Source organism: Pseudorca crassidens, chromosome 15 (genome assembly GCF_039906515.1).
Source record: "Pseudorca crassidens isolate mPseCra1 chromosome 15, mPseCra1.hap1, whole genome shotgun sequence".
Classification (NCBI taxonomy): Eukaryota; Metazoa; Chordata; class Mammalia; order Artiodactyla; family Delphinidae; genus Pseudorca; species Pseudorca crassidens.
The window spans coordinates 1,236,749-1,255,151 of NC_090310.1; the positions used below are offsets into that span (position 1 = coordinate 1,236,749).

Consider the following 18,403-nt stretch of genomic DNA (forward strand, 5'->3'; position numbering starts at 1 on the left):
CAGGCCTAATTTCCGGCTTTTTAAAGAGCTGGGTCCATATCTTTCCCATCTAGACACTTTGCAAGGACCACACGGGGGTGAAGAGCGGTATCACGGCCAAGTCCGAGAGCGCCGAGGCTGAAGTGACCGCGCGCGACAGCGGCCCGAGGCCGGCGGTGGCTCCGCTGGCTGTGCCGCGAGCCTTTTGTGTGTTGAGTATGGCCAGTGGTGGAGCAGGGCCGGACAAGACGGCGGAGGTCCCAGGGTGAAAAGAGCCCAATTCAGCGGCTCAGTGGGACCTGTCTGCAAATTCGGGGTCGGGCCTGCAGTCTGGGTTCTGAGGCCCGATGACACCCCCGGGCCCCGTGGCACCCAGCAAGGAGTCAGGAAGTTGGCATCCCCGAGGCCCACGGGACGAGAAGGGGCTTAATATTCAGGACACGTCATTCGTTGCATGAAAAAATCAACAGCCATCCGCGCCTGTGGACATTTCTCCACACAGACGCACAGCAGTGTGCTGGCTTTCTCAGGCCTCGGCTCCAACGGACAGGAGCAGCCTGGCACCGCCTCGGGGGGCTGGAGGGCTGGGCCTTTTCCTCCATTACGTGTCTTATCTTACATACAACGTTGAGGAAGGTGGGCCGGGGCAGCGAGGCCCTGGGACCCCTGGACCCCAGGCCCAGTGCAGCCGGACGCAGGGCGTACGTGGCACTGTAAGGAGGTTACGACCCTCAGAGGCGGCCCCCCATCTGCGTGCGTGACACTCAAGGAAAGACCCACTGATGGTGAAACAAAGGAGACAAGACACTGAGAAGCAGATTCGACAAGAAACGTGCAGGGTGAACACATCTGTGAGCTGTTCCCGCGGGGGACATGGACCCCAACAGACAGAAAGACACAGCGACGTCCTTGTGGGAGGGTGTGTCCAGGAGGCGGCCGAGCCCGACCTTCATCTCCGCTCCTCACAAGAGCCGGCAAGCTCTAGGCTGGCTGGTGGGGGAGCTGGATGTGCTGATTCCAAAGTTCATATAAAAATAAGCAAGAGCTGCCAGGAAAACCCTGATAAAGAAGAGTCACAGGGGCAGGAGATCACGGAGACCTGGCTGCGACCTGACACGTGGGCATCTAGCGCACGAGGGGGCAGACCTCACACCAGCGAGAAAAGACAGGCTTTCAATAAGTGGTCCAGGCGTCCCAGGAAGAGCCTCTTCCAAAAAACAGGTAGGTATCACACTTCCCACCTTGTAAAGAATCAAAACAAAATTCCAAATCAATCAGATCTAAGTGTAAAAAATGAAACCACCAGAAAATCAGAAGAAACCATGAGAGAATTCTTTTATACCCTGACACGAGAAAGGTAAAGACATGAACAAAAACCCAGAAGCTAAAAAGGAAAAGGCAATATATGCATCTGTATAAAATAAATTTAAAAGCCAAACACTTCTGCTTGGTAAAAAAACAGCACAAAGTCAAAAGACAAATGGTAAATTGGGAAAACATATTCACAACTTAAAATGAACTCCACTCCTTAATATACAAAGAGCTCCAAAAAACCAACAAGAACCAACAATCCATTTGAAAAATGGACCAGGACATTAACACATATAAACAGATTTAAAAATCCTCACTCATCTATGATAAGGAGACTGAAGGTTAAAACTACACTGAACTACCCCATTTCAGCTACCAGACAAGAAAAATCTAGAAGTCTGACGGTTGTAGGGAAACCGGCACCCTCACAGGTAGTGCTACGACACGTCCCACACGGTTCCCATTGGCCCTCAGACGACTGTCTGGCAGTGCTGCCGAAATAAATGCAGGTACCCACTGACCCCGCTCTCCCTTCTGGAAGCTTCTCCTACACACAGACTCGCACACACTGGAGACTCCATGTGTAGGGCACTCGCCGCGGCCTTGCTCATGAGCATGTTCCCGTTAACTGTCAGGGTTTAATACGTCATGGCACACGCGCACGGTGATGCGCCACACGCCATGTTAAAAACAAACAGCGCCTGCATATCAGTGGGAAAAGTCTCCCAAATGCTCAAAGACCCAAAAGCAGGCTGCAGAAACAGTTTGAAAACAGACTCTTGACTTCACAGGAGGGCGGGCAGTACAAATACGTATTAGGGGAAATAAACCCACCAGTGCGAAGAAGTTACCGTGTGAGAGGAGCCAGACAAGACGCCTTCTGTGCGCGACTGGCCTGACGCTCGCCACCCTGGGCAGGCATCCCATCCTCGGGCTCCCCGCGAAGGAGCTGGGACTCGGTGGGGGGGAGGTGAAGCATCCGCCCAGGGCCCAGTGTCTGTGAAGCAGGAAGTCACATCGGGACGTGTGTCCTCTGGAGCCTACCTCCTGGGTGCTCTGCCCTGCAGTCGCCCACATGTGCCCTGGCGTCCTTGTGCCCCCAAGAACACCGGCTGGGAGCCAGGCGAGGTCACTGCACTCAGCTCACAGCCCAGAGGAGGGGTGACGCCACAGCTGGGTCCCGCAGACGGGCAGGGCCCAGGGGCAGACAGAGCAGGTCGTGGAGCCTGGGGAGGGAAGCCGGCTGGAGGGCAGCCTGGTCTTGACTCTAGGAAGCTCTGGTCCCGCCACCATGGCGGGCGGGGTTGCGGGGTGGAGGCTGCCGGCCCTGTGGTCCTCACACAGACCACCCAGGCTTTCAGGGCAGAATGGGGGCTGCTGGGCAGGGAGGCCTGGACCTCCGCTGGGGAGCTGGAGCGCAACTTGGGGCAGGGGCCGGGGTCTTTGGAGCTGGGGGACGTGACCGTGTCACCTCCCGCCGTGTGGCAGACCAGCGGCTCCTGTGACCCGGGCTTCATCTGCTCAGTGGGAATGGCATCCCTGCCTCAGGGCCCGTGGCTGTTAGGTGAGAACGTAGGCAGGGTCAGGGTCAGTGGTGCCCCACGCGTGCAGTCAGCAAGGAGCCGTGACCAAGTTACAGCCAGCGGGAGGGAGTGGTGCGTGTGGCAACATCAGTGCTGCCCGCGCTGTGGCCGCCGCCGGCGCCGTCCAGCCCACACCCCTGCCCTCTGGCCGCTCAGCCGGCGCCGAGGACGCAGGTGCTCAGGGCGACATCGTCCCAGGGGATGAGCCTTCCTCACTGGAACCAGGAACAATCTCTGGGACTCAGCCCTCGCCGGGCATCCCCAGCACCATGGCCCGCAGTGTTCTGTCCCCTCCAGGAAGCAACGCCCAGAGAACGTTCCAGAAGCATGGGCAGTAGGCCACCAGGAAATCGCCGGGGGCAGGACATGCTCAAGGCCCTGGTTAGCAGCAAGAGGACCCAAGGGCGAGAGGGGTCCCGAGGAGCAGAGGCTGGGCCTGCTCTGGGCTCAGGGCTCCCTGGCAGGTGAGGGCAGGTGAGAACAGGTGGGGTGGGGGAGGGAACTGAGGTCCAAGGACTGACTAGTTTGCCCCCCGGGTGCGGGCTGGGCAGGGCGAACCTGCAGGTGGGGGAGCCAGCGGGGCTCAGGGGGTCTGCGGTGCGGCGAGTGGGCCAGGGGCCCGGGGGCGAGGGCAACGAGGTGTCAAGAGCCGTGAAGGCCGCTCCCTGCCGCCCCCCACATTCCGGAAAAGGGAAGGACGCGGAGGCTCGTAGACTCTGTGATTAGACAGCGCTCCTGCCTGGTGACGCAGGGACGGGAGCAGGGCAGGCTCCATGGGCACCGCGAGCTTCCTGATCACAGGGAACCCGGCTATTTTCTACCCCACTCCATTTCCAAAAAGAGACACTCATCTGAAATGTCTCTGGGCTGAGCAGAGCCACAGGCTGGCGCTGGGGCAGCCCCACCCGCGGGACGGAAGCAGGCAGGGCGGGAACTGGGAGGGGAGGCTCCGGTGCAGGGGCTCCTCCCACGGTCTCCGAGGGACATTGGGACGGGGGCGCAAAGCCCAGAGATGAATTCTGCTTAATTACGTGCGTGCTGAAGCATTTAGAGGTACAGATGTTTGCAATTTTCTTTAAAATGCATTAAGAAAAGAGAAAGTACTGGTGGGTGGAAGGGGGTAGAGAGGTACTGCGTCACACAGCAGCCACAGGAGAGTGTGCAGCAGGACCTGGGGGGACGCATGGGTGTTTACTGTAAAACTCTTCAAACTTTGCCGTACGTTTGACGGTTTGTTCGTAACATGATGGGGGAACCGGTAGGGCTGAGTTTGCATGCCGGCTCCACCACCCGGGACCCAGGGCGAGCCAGGGGGACCAACCTCACCCCCCTCCACGCGAAGCTCGCTCCTCACCAGAGGGGCTACTGCCGGAGGCACGAGCGTCTGCCAGGCCCAGAGCTGCCACGCGTCTAGCCCTCAGGACTGCACCCCGGGAGCGCCAGGCGGCTCATTGCTTTGACAGCCCCAAACGTGGCCCACGAGAAGCTAAACATGGGCAACCGTGTGGCATCATCAAGGTAAGAGCGGCGACAGCGGCAGCGGCGGTGCTTCTGTGCCAGGCACGTCACCGCGTTCCCCATGACAGCCTGCAGGGGGGTGGGGTCAGCTCCACGTCCAGGCGAGCAGACTGAGACCAGGGCCACGGCTGGGGAGGGACAGAACCAACACCAGGCCCAGTGCCCAACCACTAAGAAGAGGGATGACCGAGGGCGGGAGGGGTGGGCGCGCCCGGGCAGTGCCCTATGCCCACCAGGACCACTGGGGAAGGCCCGGGGGGCACAGGGAGTGTGTTCCCTGAGTCTGCTTCGGGCCCAGAGTCCCAGCTGGTTTGCCCAAGTTCAGTCTTTACCGAAGGGCACTCTGCCTCTACTAAACGGCCAGCTGTGGCCTCAGTTTCCCCATCTCTACACGGGGGCCTCGTCTCCCTGACGGCTGGCTACCTTAGGATAGATGAGGTGGGAGTAGCCAAGGGCCCCCAGAAAGACCCAGACAGGCCACGCACCACAGGCGGAGGGCCCAGGAACCTCCCCTCCCGGCCCGCCAGGCACTGAGTGGGCACAGGCCGGCAGGCGTGCACTCAGCTCTGAGCGGTAACCGGCGCGGTTGCCTCACCAACCAGCTGTGAACTAATTACAGAAAGTTCTAACTAGTCGCGCCCCCTCTCCAAGCACATGTTCCCAATTAAGTCAAACTGCAGTGGGTTTCAATCAATCTTCCTTGAGCAGCCCAACTTGAAGACTCCTCCAGGGGGAGACAGGAGAGGAGACCTGCATACGGATTACACCGGCAGCACCGCGGATAAACACACAGCCGGGGGAGCTACACGCTAATTGGGCCCCTCGGTCCGTGTCCTCCCACTCTGCCCAGGCCATGAAGCCGCGGTTCTGCGGTCGCACAGATGAAGTGGGGCCTGGGGGAAGCCAGGCCACCTGGAGGGGTGTGCTGCCCTCTCCTGCTGCCTCCACGGCCCGGGGACCGAGGTGAAGGGGACGAGGTCTTGGCCTCACGATGGTGTGGTCAGACGTGGCCTGTGACCTCCTGGTAACCCCCACGTGGGCGCATCATCCCCGATTTTATAAAGGATGTGCTGGGGACTCGGGTGGCAAAGCACGACATGCCCGAGACCACCCAGCTGAGGGGCAGGATTCCAGGCGAGGTCTACAGACTCGGATGCCGGTGCCCCCAGGGCACCACCTACGTCTCCGCGGTTTCCACGAGCCCAGGTCCCCTTCGGGCCCATCTCAGCGCCACCTGGCGGGGCTCCCTGAGCCAGACATGAGGTCTTCCCGGTCCACTCCACCAGGACCAGGACGCCCAGTGGTTTCCCTCTGTCTGCCCTGAGGGGTCAGGGTGCAGGTGGGCATCCTCCTTCCAGGGCCGAATCCGCCCGTTTCCCTGCCTCCTGGGCAGGGCCTGCCCATGGACGCTCCGCCCGGGCTGGACGGCGTTGGGGCAAACTCTGTCTCTCTGGCGGCACGGTCAGACAAGAACTGTCGCTGCGACGGGGGTGACCCGTCCGCTCAGCCTTGGGGGCGTACGCCTCTCCTCGCCCCAGAGCATCATACGACGGACCCAGGCCAGGGGCAGCAGGCAGGGCGGTGGGGGGGGCCGGGGTGGGGGAGGAGACCGGTGGTCCCGGAGCTGAGGCTGCTCACCTGGGAATGGTGGCCGGGCCACCAGAGGTGCAGCCCAAGGAGCAGGGCAGGGAGGTGGGGTGAGGGGTCAGGAGTGTGTGAAGGCCGGGGGCGACGGGGGGCGGGGGAGCGGCTCAGGAGACAACGGCCCTGGGTTCAAAGGCCAGCCCTGCTCCTTGGGGCTCGGTGCCCGTGACTAAAGTGCTGAACCTCTCTGAGCGAAGCTTCCTCGTCAGTGAAAAGGGGGCAGCAGGACGTCCCCCAGGAGTGTGGGTGGGCACAGATACAGGAGGCCTAAGGAGAAAACCCAGGGCCCACGGAGCAGAGGCCTGTGGCCCCTGTGACTGAGATGGTGAGTCAGGAGACAGGACTTGGCCCCCACCATCACAAGGACCTTTCTGAAGCGAGCCCTGTGCCGGGGCGGGGGTGCTCCCGAGAGCCTGCTGGAGCTCAGGCTGGAACTGGCCACACGGAGAAGGGGCTGTGACGTGGGACAGAGGCTCCTGCTGGAGCTCAGGCTGGAACTGGCCACACGGAGAAGGGGCTGTGACGTGGGACAGAAACCTGCATGCCGAGAGCCAGGCCACACCAGGGCGCAGATACTGACCCGTGCCCTCCCCAAGCTGACACGGATGCCACCTGCCGCCTTGGCCGTGAGCGGCTCCAGGATGCACAGCCAGGCCCTGACACTGCGTGAGGTCCATGCGGGGCCCAGGAGTCTGGACACGGCCGACGTCGCTGACCCCACCCGCGGAGTGCGGACTGGGCCGGGCACCACCCGCCCGAACCTCCCACATAGGAAGGCTTGAGCTGGGAGCCCCCAACACCGGCCCCGTCGCCCCACATCCACTGACGGTGCTCACTGCACCTCTCACCTGGTCTGACCCTCAACACCATCACCAAGGGCCACTGAGGCTCCTCGTGACAGGCCTTGAAGCCCTGGAGCAGGAAAAAGGAAACATGGATTTCGGCAGCACTCACTGAGCCCCAGTCAGAGGCCTGGGAAGCCATCAGCCGTGACCCCAGGCTGAGCTCAACTAAGGACCCAGAAAGACACTCCCCATCCTGCCCTGACACGGCACCACTGACGGGCGGCCGGGGGTTCATCCGCCAGCAGCCCAGCTCTCCCAGCAGGACTGCGGCCCATTTAAAATGGTACAAGGTGACAGGTCCTGGAGCGGAGTACGGCCCAGCTGCGGCTCACAGCCTCGTTTTATCAGGGTTGTCACTTTTCCCATCTCCAGGAATCGGGAATAAAAAGGAGATCTGATTTGCCTCTAATAGATGCCAAGCGCACAATCACTGGCCTGTCCAAGCTCTGGGTGATCAGTAACTGCAGGCTTCCTGCCGTGAACAACGCAGACAGGAGGGTAAACGAAAAACAAAGCAAAAGCAACACAGTGCAAGTAGCAAACCCCACTTCCCAGCTGCAGGCAGATGCGGACTGGCTGGGATACAAACCCCAAACCGCCCAGCACCTCTGCCGGCGTCTCCTCCCAGGGGGCACGCCCGTCACACCCGCCACGGGCGACGCACAGGTCAGGCTGTGGGCTCGCTGCGGCCAGCGGTCGGGAAAAACGAGACGGAGACCAAGAAAGCGGACGGGGCGGGCGGCTGGGGGCAGCACCACCCGGGGCAGGCTGGCCCTTCTGGTGGCTCGGGACGGGTGTTCTCGGCCAGCCAGGGGCCTGGGTGGGGGACAGGCTCCCGGTTTAGGCTGGTCTGGTCAGCTAGAAAGTGGCATGGCCGGGGTGCAGGAACCTCGGGCCAAACCCAGGAGAAAACAGGAGGGCAGGGCAAGCCCCGGACGAGCTCACCTGCAGGGTGAGCCGCTCCAGCTGTGTCTCCAGCACCTTCTTCTCTTCCTCCAGACGGCTCCGCTCTCCCTCCAGCTCCTCAACCTTCAACCTGCAAGGAGAGCAGACTCGTGACAGGAACCCCACTGCAGCCCGCCCTCTGGGGAGGAAAAGGGGAAAGGTTACAAGATGGTTAAAAGGCTCGTTGCCAAGTACATATTTCTAGAAATGTGACATGAAGAGATGACGTTAAGGAAAAACTGTAAAACACAAGCCCAGGACGGGGCAGCGCAGCCAAGGCGTCTCTTCCGGTGCAGAAGCTTCTGCCGCGGGCAGAGGTGGGGCCCTCGCTGACCACGACCGGAAGGGAGCAGGGAGGAGAACTAACGGGTGGCACGGTGGGCCTGCACGTGTCCTGTGCCCACCAGTCCACCCCCACAAGTGTGACCGCGCACCGGAGGGGTCGCGAGAGTCAAGAGAACGACATGTAGAGAGTCTCCAAGCACGACGAAAAGACAGGGAAGCTCTCCTACGTGCACTGTGGACACAGCTGGTGGCTGGAGGCTGTGGGACCACCCGGACGAGGTGCAGAAGGAGGCTCTTACCCCGAAGGCCCAGAGGCCAAGCAAGGCCAGTGGCCGAAGCAGCCATGCAGGTAGGTTGCAGCTCATCGTAAGAAGGCGCCGATTTTTGTCTTCCTTTTTAAATTGATTTTTTTTATAGCAACCATGTTAATATGACTTAAAATTAAAAAATGCCAAGGAAGCAGTGCCCAGCACTGACACAGGGTAAGGAACAGAGCCTTTTCCACCAGCCAGAATGGAAAACTCACGCTTCATGGGTAATTCAGGAAGGTCTTGGCTCGGGAATGGGAGGTACCTGCTCCAGGCTGGCCCAGCAAATCACAATGGCGAGATCTGAGAGGACCAAACTCTTCCCGAGAAACCTAAGTGCATCCCTGAAAAACGCTCAGCAAGATTTATACAAGCACAGAAACGTTCAGAACCCAGCAACCTAAAACTCACAATGCCTGCCATCCAATCAAAGATTACTGGGCGTTAAGCAGGAAAATTGATCCACAATGAAGAGAATAACCTACCTGTGCAGAGTAACCACATAGACATTACCTGTGCAGAGTAACCGCACAGGCACTACCCGTGCAGGGTAACCGCACAGACGCCGCCCGTGCAGGGTAACCGCACAGACGCCGCCCGTGCAGGGTAACCGCACAGACGCCGCCCGTGCAGGGTAACCGCACAGACGCCGCCCGTGCAGGGTAACCGCACAGACGTGAAATCAGCACCTAAGGACACTGAAACAGTTGTTAAAAGCTACTGGAACAAAGGAATAATAGCCCACTGTTCAGCAGTTAAGGACACGTATGGAAGAGATAAACAAGACCAAGCTGAATTCCTAGAGGTGGAAGCCGCAACGCCTGAGATGAAAAGTCCCGGATGATATTAGTGATGGACCAGACTCTGCAGGACAGAAGTTTAGTGCACCTGGAGGCACAGCCACACAATAGCCACAGTAGCAGGCAGAGAGGAAGATCGATCTTTAAAACTGGAAGGAGCACTGCTGAGCGGTGGGGCAACTCCAGAAGGTGAATTTACGTGTAACTAGAGTCCCTGCGGTGGCAGTGGTGGTGGTGGTGGTGGTGGGGATGGGACAGAAAAATACTGCAAGAAGGTTCCAAATGTGACGAAATTATAAAGACACAGACCCAAGAAGCTGCACAAACCCGGGCACAAGAAACATGAAGAAAACAGCCCCAGGGCACAAACGATCTGGCTGCTCCAAACCAGTGATAAAGAAATCCCACAGGCAGCCGCAGAACGGAAGTGTTACCCACAGAGGAGCAAAGCAGCTTCCTCAGCAGAGACACTGCAAGCGAGAAGGAGAAAAGTCCTTAAAATACTAGAAGAAATGAAAAAATGTCAAGCGAGAATTCTATTCCCACTGAGAACAAAAGCGAAATCAAGATGTTCTCAGACATACAAAACCAAAGGATTTATCACCAGCAGGCCTGCTCTACAGGAAACGTCAAGGGAGATCCTCAGGCAGAAGGGAAGGAGAAGCCACACAAAGGCGTGAGGAGCAACGGAAATCTTAGCTACGTGGGCAGAAGTATGGCTTTTCATATTATTTACATCCTTTAGAAATATTTAAATTACTATTTTTAAGAGAGGTTGACTGTTTAAACAAAACTAATAAAAAACATATTGGGGTTTCCAGACATAAACATTACGTAAGCTTTATGACAGCAACAGCACGAAGGCTGCATAAACAGACACACACAGCTGTGAGATTATATTATATATGTGAAAAGGTATAGTATCACCCGAAGGGAGACGGTGATAAGTGAAAGATGTGTATTAAAAACCTCAGAGCACCCCCTAAAATAAAAAAAAACAAAGAGTTACAACCAAAAAGCCAAAAAAGGAAATAAAATGGTATAAAAAACACCCAAGTGGGGCTTCCCTGGTGGCACAGTGGTTGAGAGTCCGCCTGCCAATGCAGGGAACGCAGGTTTGTGCTCCGGTCCGGGAAGATCCCACATGCCGCGGAGCGGCTGGGCCCGTGAGCCATGGCCGCTGGGCCTGCGCGTCCGGAGCCTGTGCTCCGCAACGGGAGGGGCCACAACAGTGAGAGGCCCGCGTACCACAAAAAAAAAAAAAACCAAAAAAACCCCCCAAAACACCCAAGCAATTCAAAAGAAGCCAGAAAAACAGGCAAATGGGAATGAAGAGACAGGACAAGCAGCAAAGAAAATAAGATGACAAGATCAAACCTAACCGTACAATAATCACACTAAACGTAAATGGTCTAAACACCCCAATTAAAAGGTGGAGAGACCATCAAAACGTATGAAAAAGCAGCACCCAATTAATTATACGCCACCACCAAAAAGGCACTTTCACCATGAAGACACCAACAGAATAATGATAAAGAGGTCCACTGACCAAGAGAACAGAACAATCTGAAACATTCGTGCACTAACAAAAGAGCTTCAGGGCTTCCCTGGTGGCGCAGTGGTTGAGAGTCCGCCTGCCGAGGCAGGGGACACGGGTTTGTGCCCCGGTCCGGGAGGATCCCACGTGCCGCAGAGCGGCTGGGCCCGTGAGCCATGGCCGCTGAGCCTGCGCATCCGGAGCCTGTGCTCCGCAACGGGAGAGGCCACAGCAGTGAGAGGCCCGCGTACCAAAAAAAAAAAAAAGACTTCATGAAGAGAATGAAAAGACAAGCTACAGAATGGGAGAAAAGATTTGCCAATATCTGATAAAGGACTCGTATCCAGATTGTATAAAGGACTCTACAAACTCAACAGCAAGCCAATAAGTAATCAAATAAAAAATGGACAAAAGTTTGAACATTTTACCAAAGAAGATATACAATGACAAGCACGTGAAAAGGTGCCCAACATCGTTAGTCAATAGGGACACAAAAGCTTAAACCACAGTGAGACGCTGCCTCGCATCTACCAGAAGGATTAAAATGGGGAGGACCAACCACACCAAGTGCTGGCGAGGAGAAGCCACACCTCCCGTCCACCGGCAGCGGGAACATGAAACAGTACCACCACTCTGGAAGACAGCTTCTTAAAGAGTTACTCACGCAACTACCAGCCATCCCACGCTGCAGTGTTCCTCCGGGAGAAAAGAAAGGACACAAGGACTCGGTGTGTAACACAAAGTAGCTTCATTCCCACAGCAAAAACTTGGGGCAAACCAGACGTCCACCAGCAAGGGCGTACGTGAGCGAACAGTGGTGTATGCGCACAGGGGAATAAGGCTCAGCAGAGAGAAAGGGCAAACTGCTGGGACACACACGTGCTGGCTCAAGACAACTAGGCTCAGAGAGAGAGGCCAGAGTACACACTGCACAGCTCCCATAACACACAGCTTCGTGATGTGCCCACCGCCACCCGGTGCTTGAAAGCAGACGGGTACCAGCTGCCTGGGGGTGGCGGAGGGGAGGAGGGGGAGGCAGGGTTATAATTGAGCAAGAGGGAACGCTTGGGGGCGAAGGGCAGGCCCACTATCTTGAGTGTGGTAATGGTTCCATGGGTGTGTGCGTGTGTGTGTGAGAGAGAGAGAAAGAGAATATATCCAGTTGTACACTTAACATGTGCAGCCTACAACTGTGAAGACACACGCTGCACCCGTGCCTTTGACAGGTCACCCTGTCCCTCGCAGAAGCGCCCGAGCAGTGCTGAGCTGCAGGTGCGGGCAGGGCTGCGAGCATCGCAGGGAACTGAGGAAGAGTCTCTGGCGCCCAGTGAGGCCAGTGCCCCGCACAGCTCGCATGCCACCCCCTAGTTTTCACAGGGGAACCTGAGGCTCACAGAGGTTAAGTGACCGCAGGGAAGCGGCCCATCCGGTACCCAGGCTAGGGAGCCCGGTAGTCGGGCTCCAGGGCCGATGCCCTTACCCTCTAGGTCAGTGCTTCTCCGAGGGACGACTCGGAGGTGTGACCCGCCCGGCCCCGGTGAGGCATCCCCGTGAGCTTGCGGGGGAGGTGGTGGTCAGTGCCCAGGCCTCCGCCGGGAAGCCGCTTCTGGAGAAGGACCCTGCATCTCAGGGACAGGCTGCGTGAGAGCCCCGCAAGGCCCCTCTTAAAACAGGTATTATGGATTCTGAAGGCTTGTGAGCGAAAGTTCTCCGGTCTAAACTCAAATAAGCACACGTACGCGCCAGCAGACTTCCTAATAAGCGGCGAGCTAGAACCCATCCCAGCTGTCGGAGAGCAAACCACGTCAACAGCACTAGTTGTGCATCTTAAAAACGGGCGCTTTCTTCTCCTTGTCCTCCTTTGAGGCGAACTGTTATCTCACCGAGGGGTCGGGGGAGAGGACGAATGAATGAGTGTGTGTGCGTGTTTGTTCAGATCTCAGAACGCTGGTCTGCCTTCAAACTGTTCAAAGCAATCAGGTCTGGCGTTAAGTGTCTTGAAATTGACTAACTCCAAGTTTTTTAAACACTGAGGGTATTACATAAACTGGATGACATCCCAGATCATTTCTCGAGAAGACGAAGCCAATCAAAGCAGGCGTGTGAGTGCGCGTGTGTGTGTGTGCACGTGCGCGTGTGTGTGTCAGGAGAAATCAGCGAGAGAGGGGTGTTCGTTATCTTCCCTAAAAAAACATTTGCAATGAATGTACCAACTACCCTGGAAAACTTCTGAGGGAAGAATGATTGCTTTTGCAGAACTAAAACCCAGGGTAGCGGGGGTAGGGTGCCAGGGGTCAGGCTCCCGGTGCTGGAGGGGACAGTGGGCGGAACTAGAGGCGCCGCTGAGCAAAGAGCAGCTGGGCTGGGAGGCCACTCGCCCAGGCTGACCGCCCTCTGGTCCCGGGCCCCACACCCTGCCTGCTGGCCTCCTCCCCGACCGCCTGCTCAGGGCTCTACAGCTGCTCTGTCCCCGTGGGCCTGGCCATCCCTCTGTCGGACGGTCTGCTCTGTGTCCCCAGCATCGGGCTCTCCGCAGGCATCGCTGGCCCTGTCCTGCGCCTGCAGCAGAGGCTTGAGCGCGGGGAGATGGACCGCACCAGCTCTGGAGCCGCTCGTACGAGGAGGGGGGTGTCCTGCTACAGACTGAATGTCTGGGTCCCCCAGATTCACACGTTGGAGCCCAACCCCGGGTGTGATATTTGGAGGTGGGCCTCTGGAGGGCGATGGGTCAGACGAGGCCGGGGCGGGGTGGGGTCGGCGAGAAGGCGTCAGCAGGCTAAGAGGGAGGCCTCAGGGGAAACCAGACTTGCCAACACCCTGACCTCAGGCTCCAGGCCTCCAGAACCGTGAGAAAGTAAGTGTGCTGTATAAGCCACTGAGAAGGTGCTGCCGGAACAAACACGTAAAAAACGTGCGGACCGACGGGCTCCTGGGCAGAGGCTGGGTGGGGCGGGAGGCAGCTGCCGGAAACAAGGACGCTGAGGGCGACAGTGGTGAGAGTGGAGGGCAGGGCCGCGTCACTAGGCCACAGCGGTTCTGCGAAGGCGAAACGCTGGAGACCGCTGAGCTCGGTGCTGAGAGAGTGTCCTGGTCCCTCCTGACCGTTGACGACAGAAGGTGAAATGAAAGTGAAGCAGGAACTGTTAACAGTACGTACCCCGGATCTGATGCGATGAGAAGGCATGAAACCCCAAACCCCAGCATCTTCCCAAAAGCCACACGTCAGCCTCGTCGCAGAACACGTCAGACAAACGTGGGCTGGGGATGCTGGTACGGCCAAGGTCGCGGAAAACAAAGACCGAGAAACTGGCAGAGAGCGGGGGAGGCGGGGGGGATGAGATGGCTGAGACCAGGGTGGGGCCCTGGGCTGGACGCTGCTGGGTGAACGAACGGCTGAACGCAGGCCGCAGACCAGTTGACTGTGACTTGACTGTGACAAACGCACCAGGGAGACGAAGATGTTGACAATGAGGGACAAAGGTGAGCAGCGTGTGAGGCGCGCTGTGCCATCTGGGCACCTCTCCTGTAAGCCAGCAATCGTTCCGAAGTGAACAGCTGGCAAGAAAGAAGGGAAAGAAAGGAGGGAGGGAAGGAAGAATGACGCTGGGGTGGCTGTATTAACACCGGACAAAGGAGACTTCAGGAGATAACCAGACAGTGGCCACCCCAAAAAAGAGGAATGACAAACATGTAAAACGGTTTATTCACCAAGAAGACACAATAACTCTAAATGAACACGCCCCCGAAAGCAGAGCTTCAAAATACATGAAGCGAAAAATGACGGACCTGGAAGGAAAAACAGACAAACCCACAAGTATGGTTGGAGATTTCAAAGCTTCCTGCTAAGGAGTTAGAACTGTGGACAGAAGACGAGCAAAGACACACAGGACTGAACAACACTGTCAACCGATGGGATCTAACAGGAACTTACAGAACATACCACCCAATGCAACAGGATACTCATTCTTCTCAAGTACAGATAAAGCATTCTCCAAGACACAGCATGTTCCTGGGGCATTTAACAAACATTAGCAAATTAAAGAAACTGAAAACCATACAACCTGACTGAATGAAAATGAGACCACGACAGATCGCAAGTGTGGGATGCAGCTGAAGCAGTGCCTAGAAAAGATCTGTAGCCTTAAACGCTTATATTAGAAAACAAGAGAGATCTCAAATCAATAATCTAAGCTTCCACCTTAAGAAACTAGAAAAAAAGGGGAAAAATACAGCCAAAGCAAGAAGACGGAGGGAAATAATAAAGAGTGGAAATCAATGAAATTGAGACACAAAAACAATGAGGATAATGAACGAAGCCCAACACTGTTCCTTTGAAAAGACCAATTAAGTTGTAAGGCTCCAGCGAGACCGGCAAAGGGAAAAGTCGAGACGAGGCCGAGCGGCAGCACCAGGAGCGGGAGGCTCCGCGGGAGTGCGTCCACACGGACAGCTGCCCTCGGTCCAGCCAAGCCGCCCAACAAGGCACCCAACACCCGACCCTTCTAAAGACCTTCCACAACAGAAATACCCAGGCCTACGTGGTTTCACAGTCTCTTCCAGAAAAGACGAGGAGTACCTCCCGGCTTGCTGCGTGAGGCCAGCGTTACGCTCAGACAGAGCCAGAAAAGGACAGAACAACAGACGAAGCCCACAGACCAGTATCCCTCACAAATGGACCAAAAATCATCAACAAAGCACTGGCAAGCTGAATCCAGCAATACGTAAGAACATTACATGACAGCCAAGGGGGCTTTATCTCGTGATGTCAGGCTGGCTCAACACTGAAAAGTAAATCAATGTAATCTACCATATTGACAGTTTAAAGAAGAAAAAACACACAATCGTATCAATCTATTCAAGAAAGGATTTAACAAAATTCAACATCTACTCGTGATAAACTTTTATAAGAATCAAAGTCAAATCAAGAATAGAAGGGAACTGCTACATCCTGATACATCTACAAAAAAACCTACAGCTAACTAACGGTGAAGGACTAGGTGCTCCTCCAAGACCAGCAACAAGGCGGAGATGTCTGCCCTCCTCACCCCAACGCCAGTCTGCAAGTCTTAACCAAAGGCATCCCACTCACAGAAGATACAAAACCGATGTAGACAAGGTACAGATAAGGGTACCTGCCCGGGAAAATCCCAAGGAATCAACCAAAAATGAAGACCAAAAAAACCCTCACAGAACTGATAAGTAAATTCGGTTAAGGTGCAGGATACAAGATGAACAACTCAGAAATCAATCATTTCTATGTAATAGTAAGGCAACATAAAACAGAATTTACAACTGATATAAAAAGGCATACTTAGGTATAAATCTAATAAAACACGCAGAGTCTGTATACTGAAAACACAAAATGCTGACGAAAACTCAAAGATGTAAATAAATAGATGCGTATCGTGTTCACGGAACGGAAGACCCAACACAAGGAGAATGTCAATTCTTCCCAAACTGGCGTAAAGATTTAACTCAAGGCCAATAAAACTCCAGCAGGATTTTTTTTGGGTAGATATAGACAAACCAATTCTAAAATTTATATGGCAAGTCAAAGGAACTAGAATAGCTAAAACAACTCTGAAAAAGACGAATGAAATCGGAGGAGTCACACTACCAGATTTTAAAAACTTACCCCAAGGTTACCAGTAGTCAAGACAGGGGTGATGAGATAAACACTTAGATCAACACAGCAAAATGGAGAATCCAGGAAGAGAGGGAAATATGCCCAACCGATTTTTGACAAAGGCATAAAAAAGCAATTCAGCGAAGGAAGGATAGCCTTTACCATATATTGTCCTGAAGCAGTTAAACTTCTTTAGGCAAAAATAAAAGTAAATCTTCACCTAAACCTCCATCTTACCCAAAATTTAACTGAACATGGATCAGAAACTTAAATGTAAAATGTGAAACTAGAACATTTTAAGAAATAAACATAGGATAACGCCTTTGGTACTCAAGGCTAGGCAACGAGTTTTCAGACTCAACATCTAAAACTTGATAAATTGGACTTTTTCAAAATTTAAAACTTTTGTTTTAAGACATTGGTAAGATAATGAAAATAAAGTACAGACTAAGAGAAAATATTTGCGAAGCACATATTTGACAAATACGTATCCAATACACATAAAGAATTTGCAAAATTCAACAATAGGTTAAAAAACAAAGCAACAACCAAAAAACAACTGGGTAAAAGACAGGTGAGATATCTGAACAGATACCTCACCAAAAAGGTTAAACAGGTTGCAACTAAACACATGAAAAGGTGTTCAACATCAGTAGCCACTTGGGAAATACAAGTAGAAAACCATGGTGAGATGCACTACACGCTCAGCAGAAGGGCTAAAATAGGAATATTGACTATAGCAAGCGCTGACAAGGAGGCACCCAAACTCTCACACAATTCTGTTTAAGCACCGAGCAAACCACTTTCCAAAGCCAAACATGCACTTCATCCATTCCTTAGAAATTCCACTCCTGCGTGTCTACCCTGGAGAAATGGAAACTTGTGCCCACACACAGCCCGCACGTGCATGTTTACAGCAGTCCTAGTCACAACTGCCCGGAGCTGAAAACAACACAGACACCCGTCAACAAGCGAATGGATAAATTTTTTACAGCGGCAGCATGTCCATCAGTGGACTATTACCCAGCTATGAAAAGGAGCAACAACAACAAGGACGCAGGGCGCTTGGGAACCTGTAAATCAACTAGACCCGACAGCGGAGGACACATTCTTGCAGGGTGCACACGGATACTCTCCAGAAAAGACTACATATGTTAGGCTACAAAACAAGTCTTAGAAGTTAAATTTATTGATCTCATGGAATTAACTCAATGGGCTGAAAGTAAAACCCAATAATAGAAGGAAAACTGGAAAACAAATATGTGAACACTAAACAACAGACCCTTAAACAACCAACAGATAAGAGAAGAAATCACAAGGAAATCAGAAAATACCTGGAGGAAATAAAATAAAACAACACACAGGACAACAGTGGAAGCAGTGTTCTGGGGGAACCGATAGCCTTAAATGACTACATTAAAAAAGGAGGATCTCAAATCGATAACCTAACTGTACACCTTAAGAAACTAGAAAAGGAAGAGCAAACTGAACTCAAAGGTGGTAGAAGGGAGAGAATAATAAAGATTAGAGACAATGACACAGAGAACAGAAAACCAGTAAGAAAAATCAACAATACCAAAAGCTGGTTATTTGAAAAGATCAACAAAGTCGACAAACCTTCAGCTGGAATGATTAATATATTTCAATATAAATAAAAATCAGTTATATTTCTATACAGTGGAAATGAACAATGTGAAAAACAAATCTAAGAAAATAATTCCATTTACAAGAGCATCAAAGAGAACAAACTACTTAGGAATCAATTTACCCAGGGAGGTATAAGATTTGTACACCGAAAACTGCAAAAGATTGCTAATAGAAATGAAAGAAAAACTAAATAAATGGGGAGACATTCCATGTTCATGAATTGGAAGACTTAATATTGATGTTAAGATGTCAGAGAAATCAAAACGATCTTGGAAAAGGACAACAAAGCTGGAAAACCCATACCTCCTGGTTCCAAAACTGGGTCGAAAGCTACGGTATTCAGAAAGGAATGAACCTTATACAGGTAACATCCTG

At 54.0% G+C, this 18,403-nt stretch overlaps 2 protein-coding genes across 5 annotated transcripts in view; both read right to left on the minus strand.

Annotated features, from left to right (window-relative positions):
• PSMG3 (proteasome assembly chaperone 3) overlaps nucleotides 1-18,403 on the minus strand; it is a 476,610-nt gene that overhangs the window by 253,149 nt on the left and 205,058 nt on the right. The window lies entirely within an intron of this gene.
• Nucleotides 1-18,403, minus strand: part of MAD1L1 (mitotic arrest deficient 1 like 1) — a 316,541-nt gene that overhangs the window by 76,429 nt on the left and 221,709 nt on the right. For all 4 annotated transcript variants that reach the window (XM_067705326.1, XM_067705328.1, XM_067705327.1 and 1 more), the window contains one exon: nucleotides 7,826-7,916. In XM_067705326.1, the coding sequence (XP_067561427.1) occupies nucleotides 7,826-7,916 (91 nt within the window). The remainder of the gene's footprint in view (nucleotides 1-7,825; nucleotides 7,917-18,403) is intronic.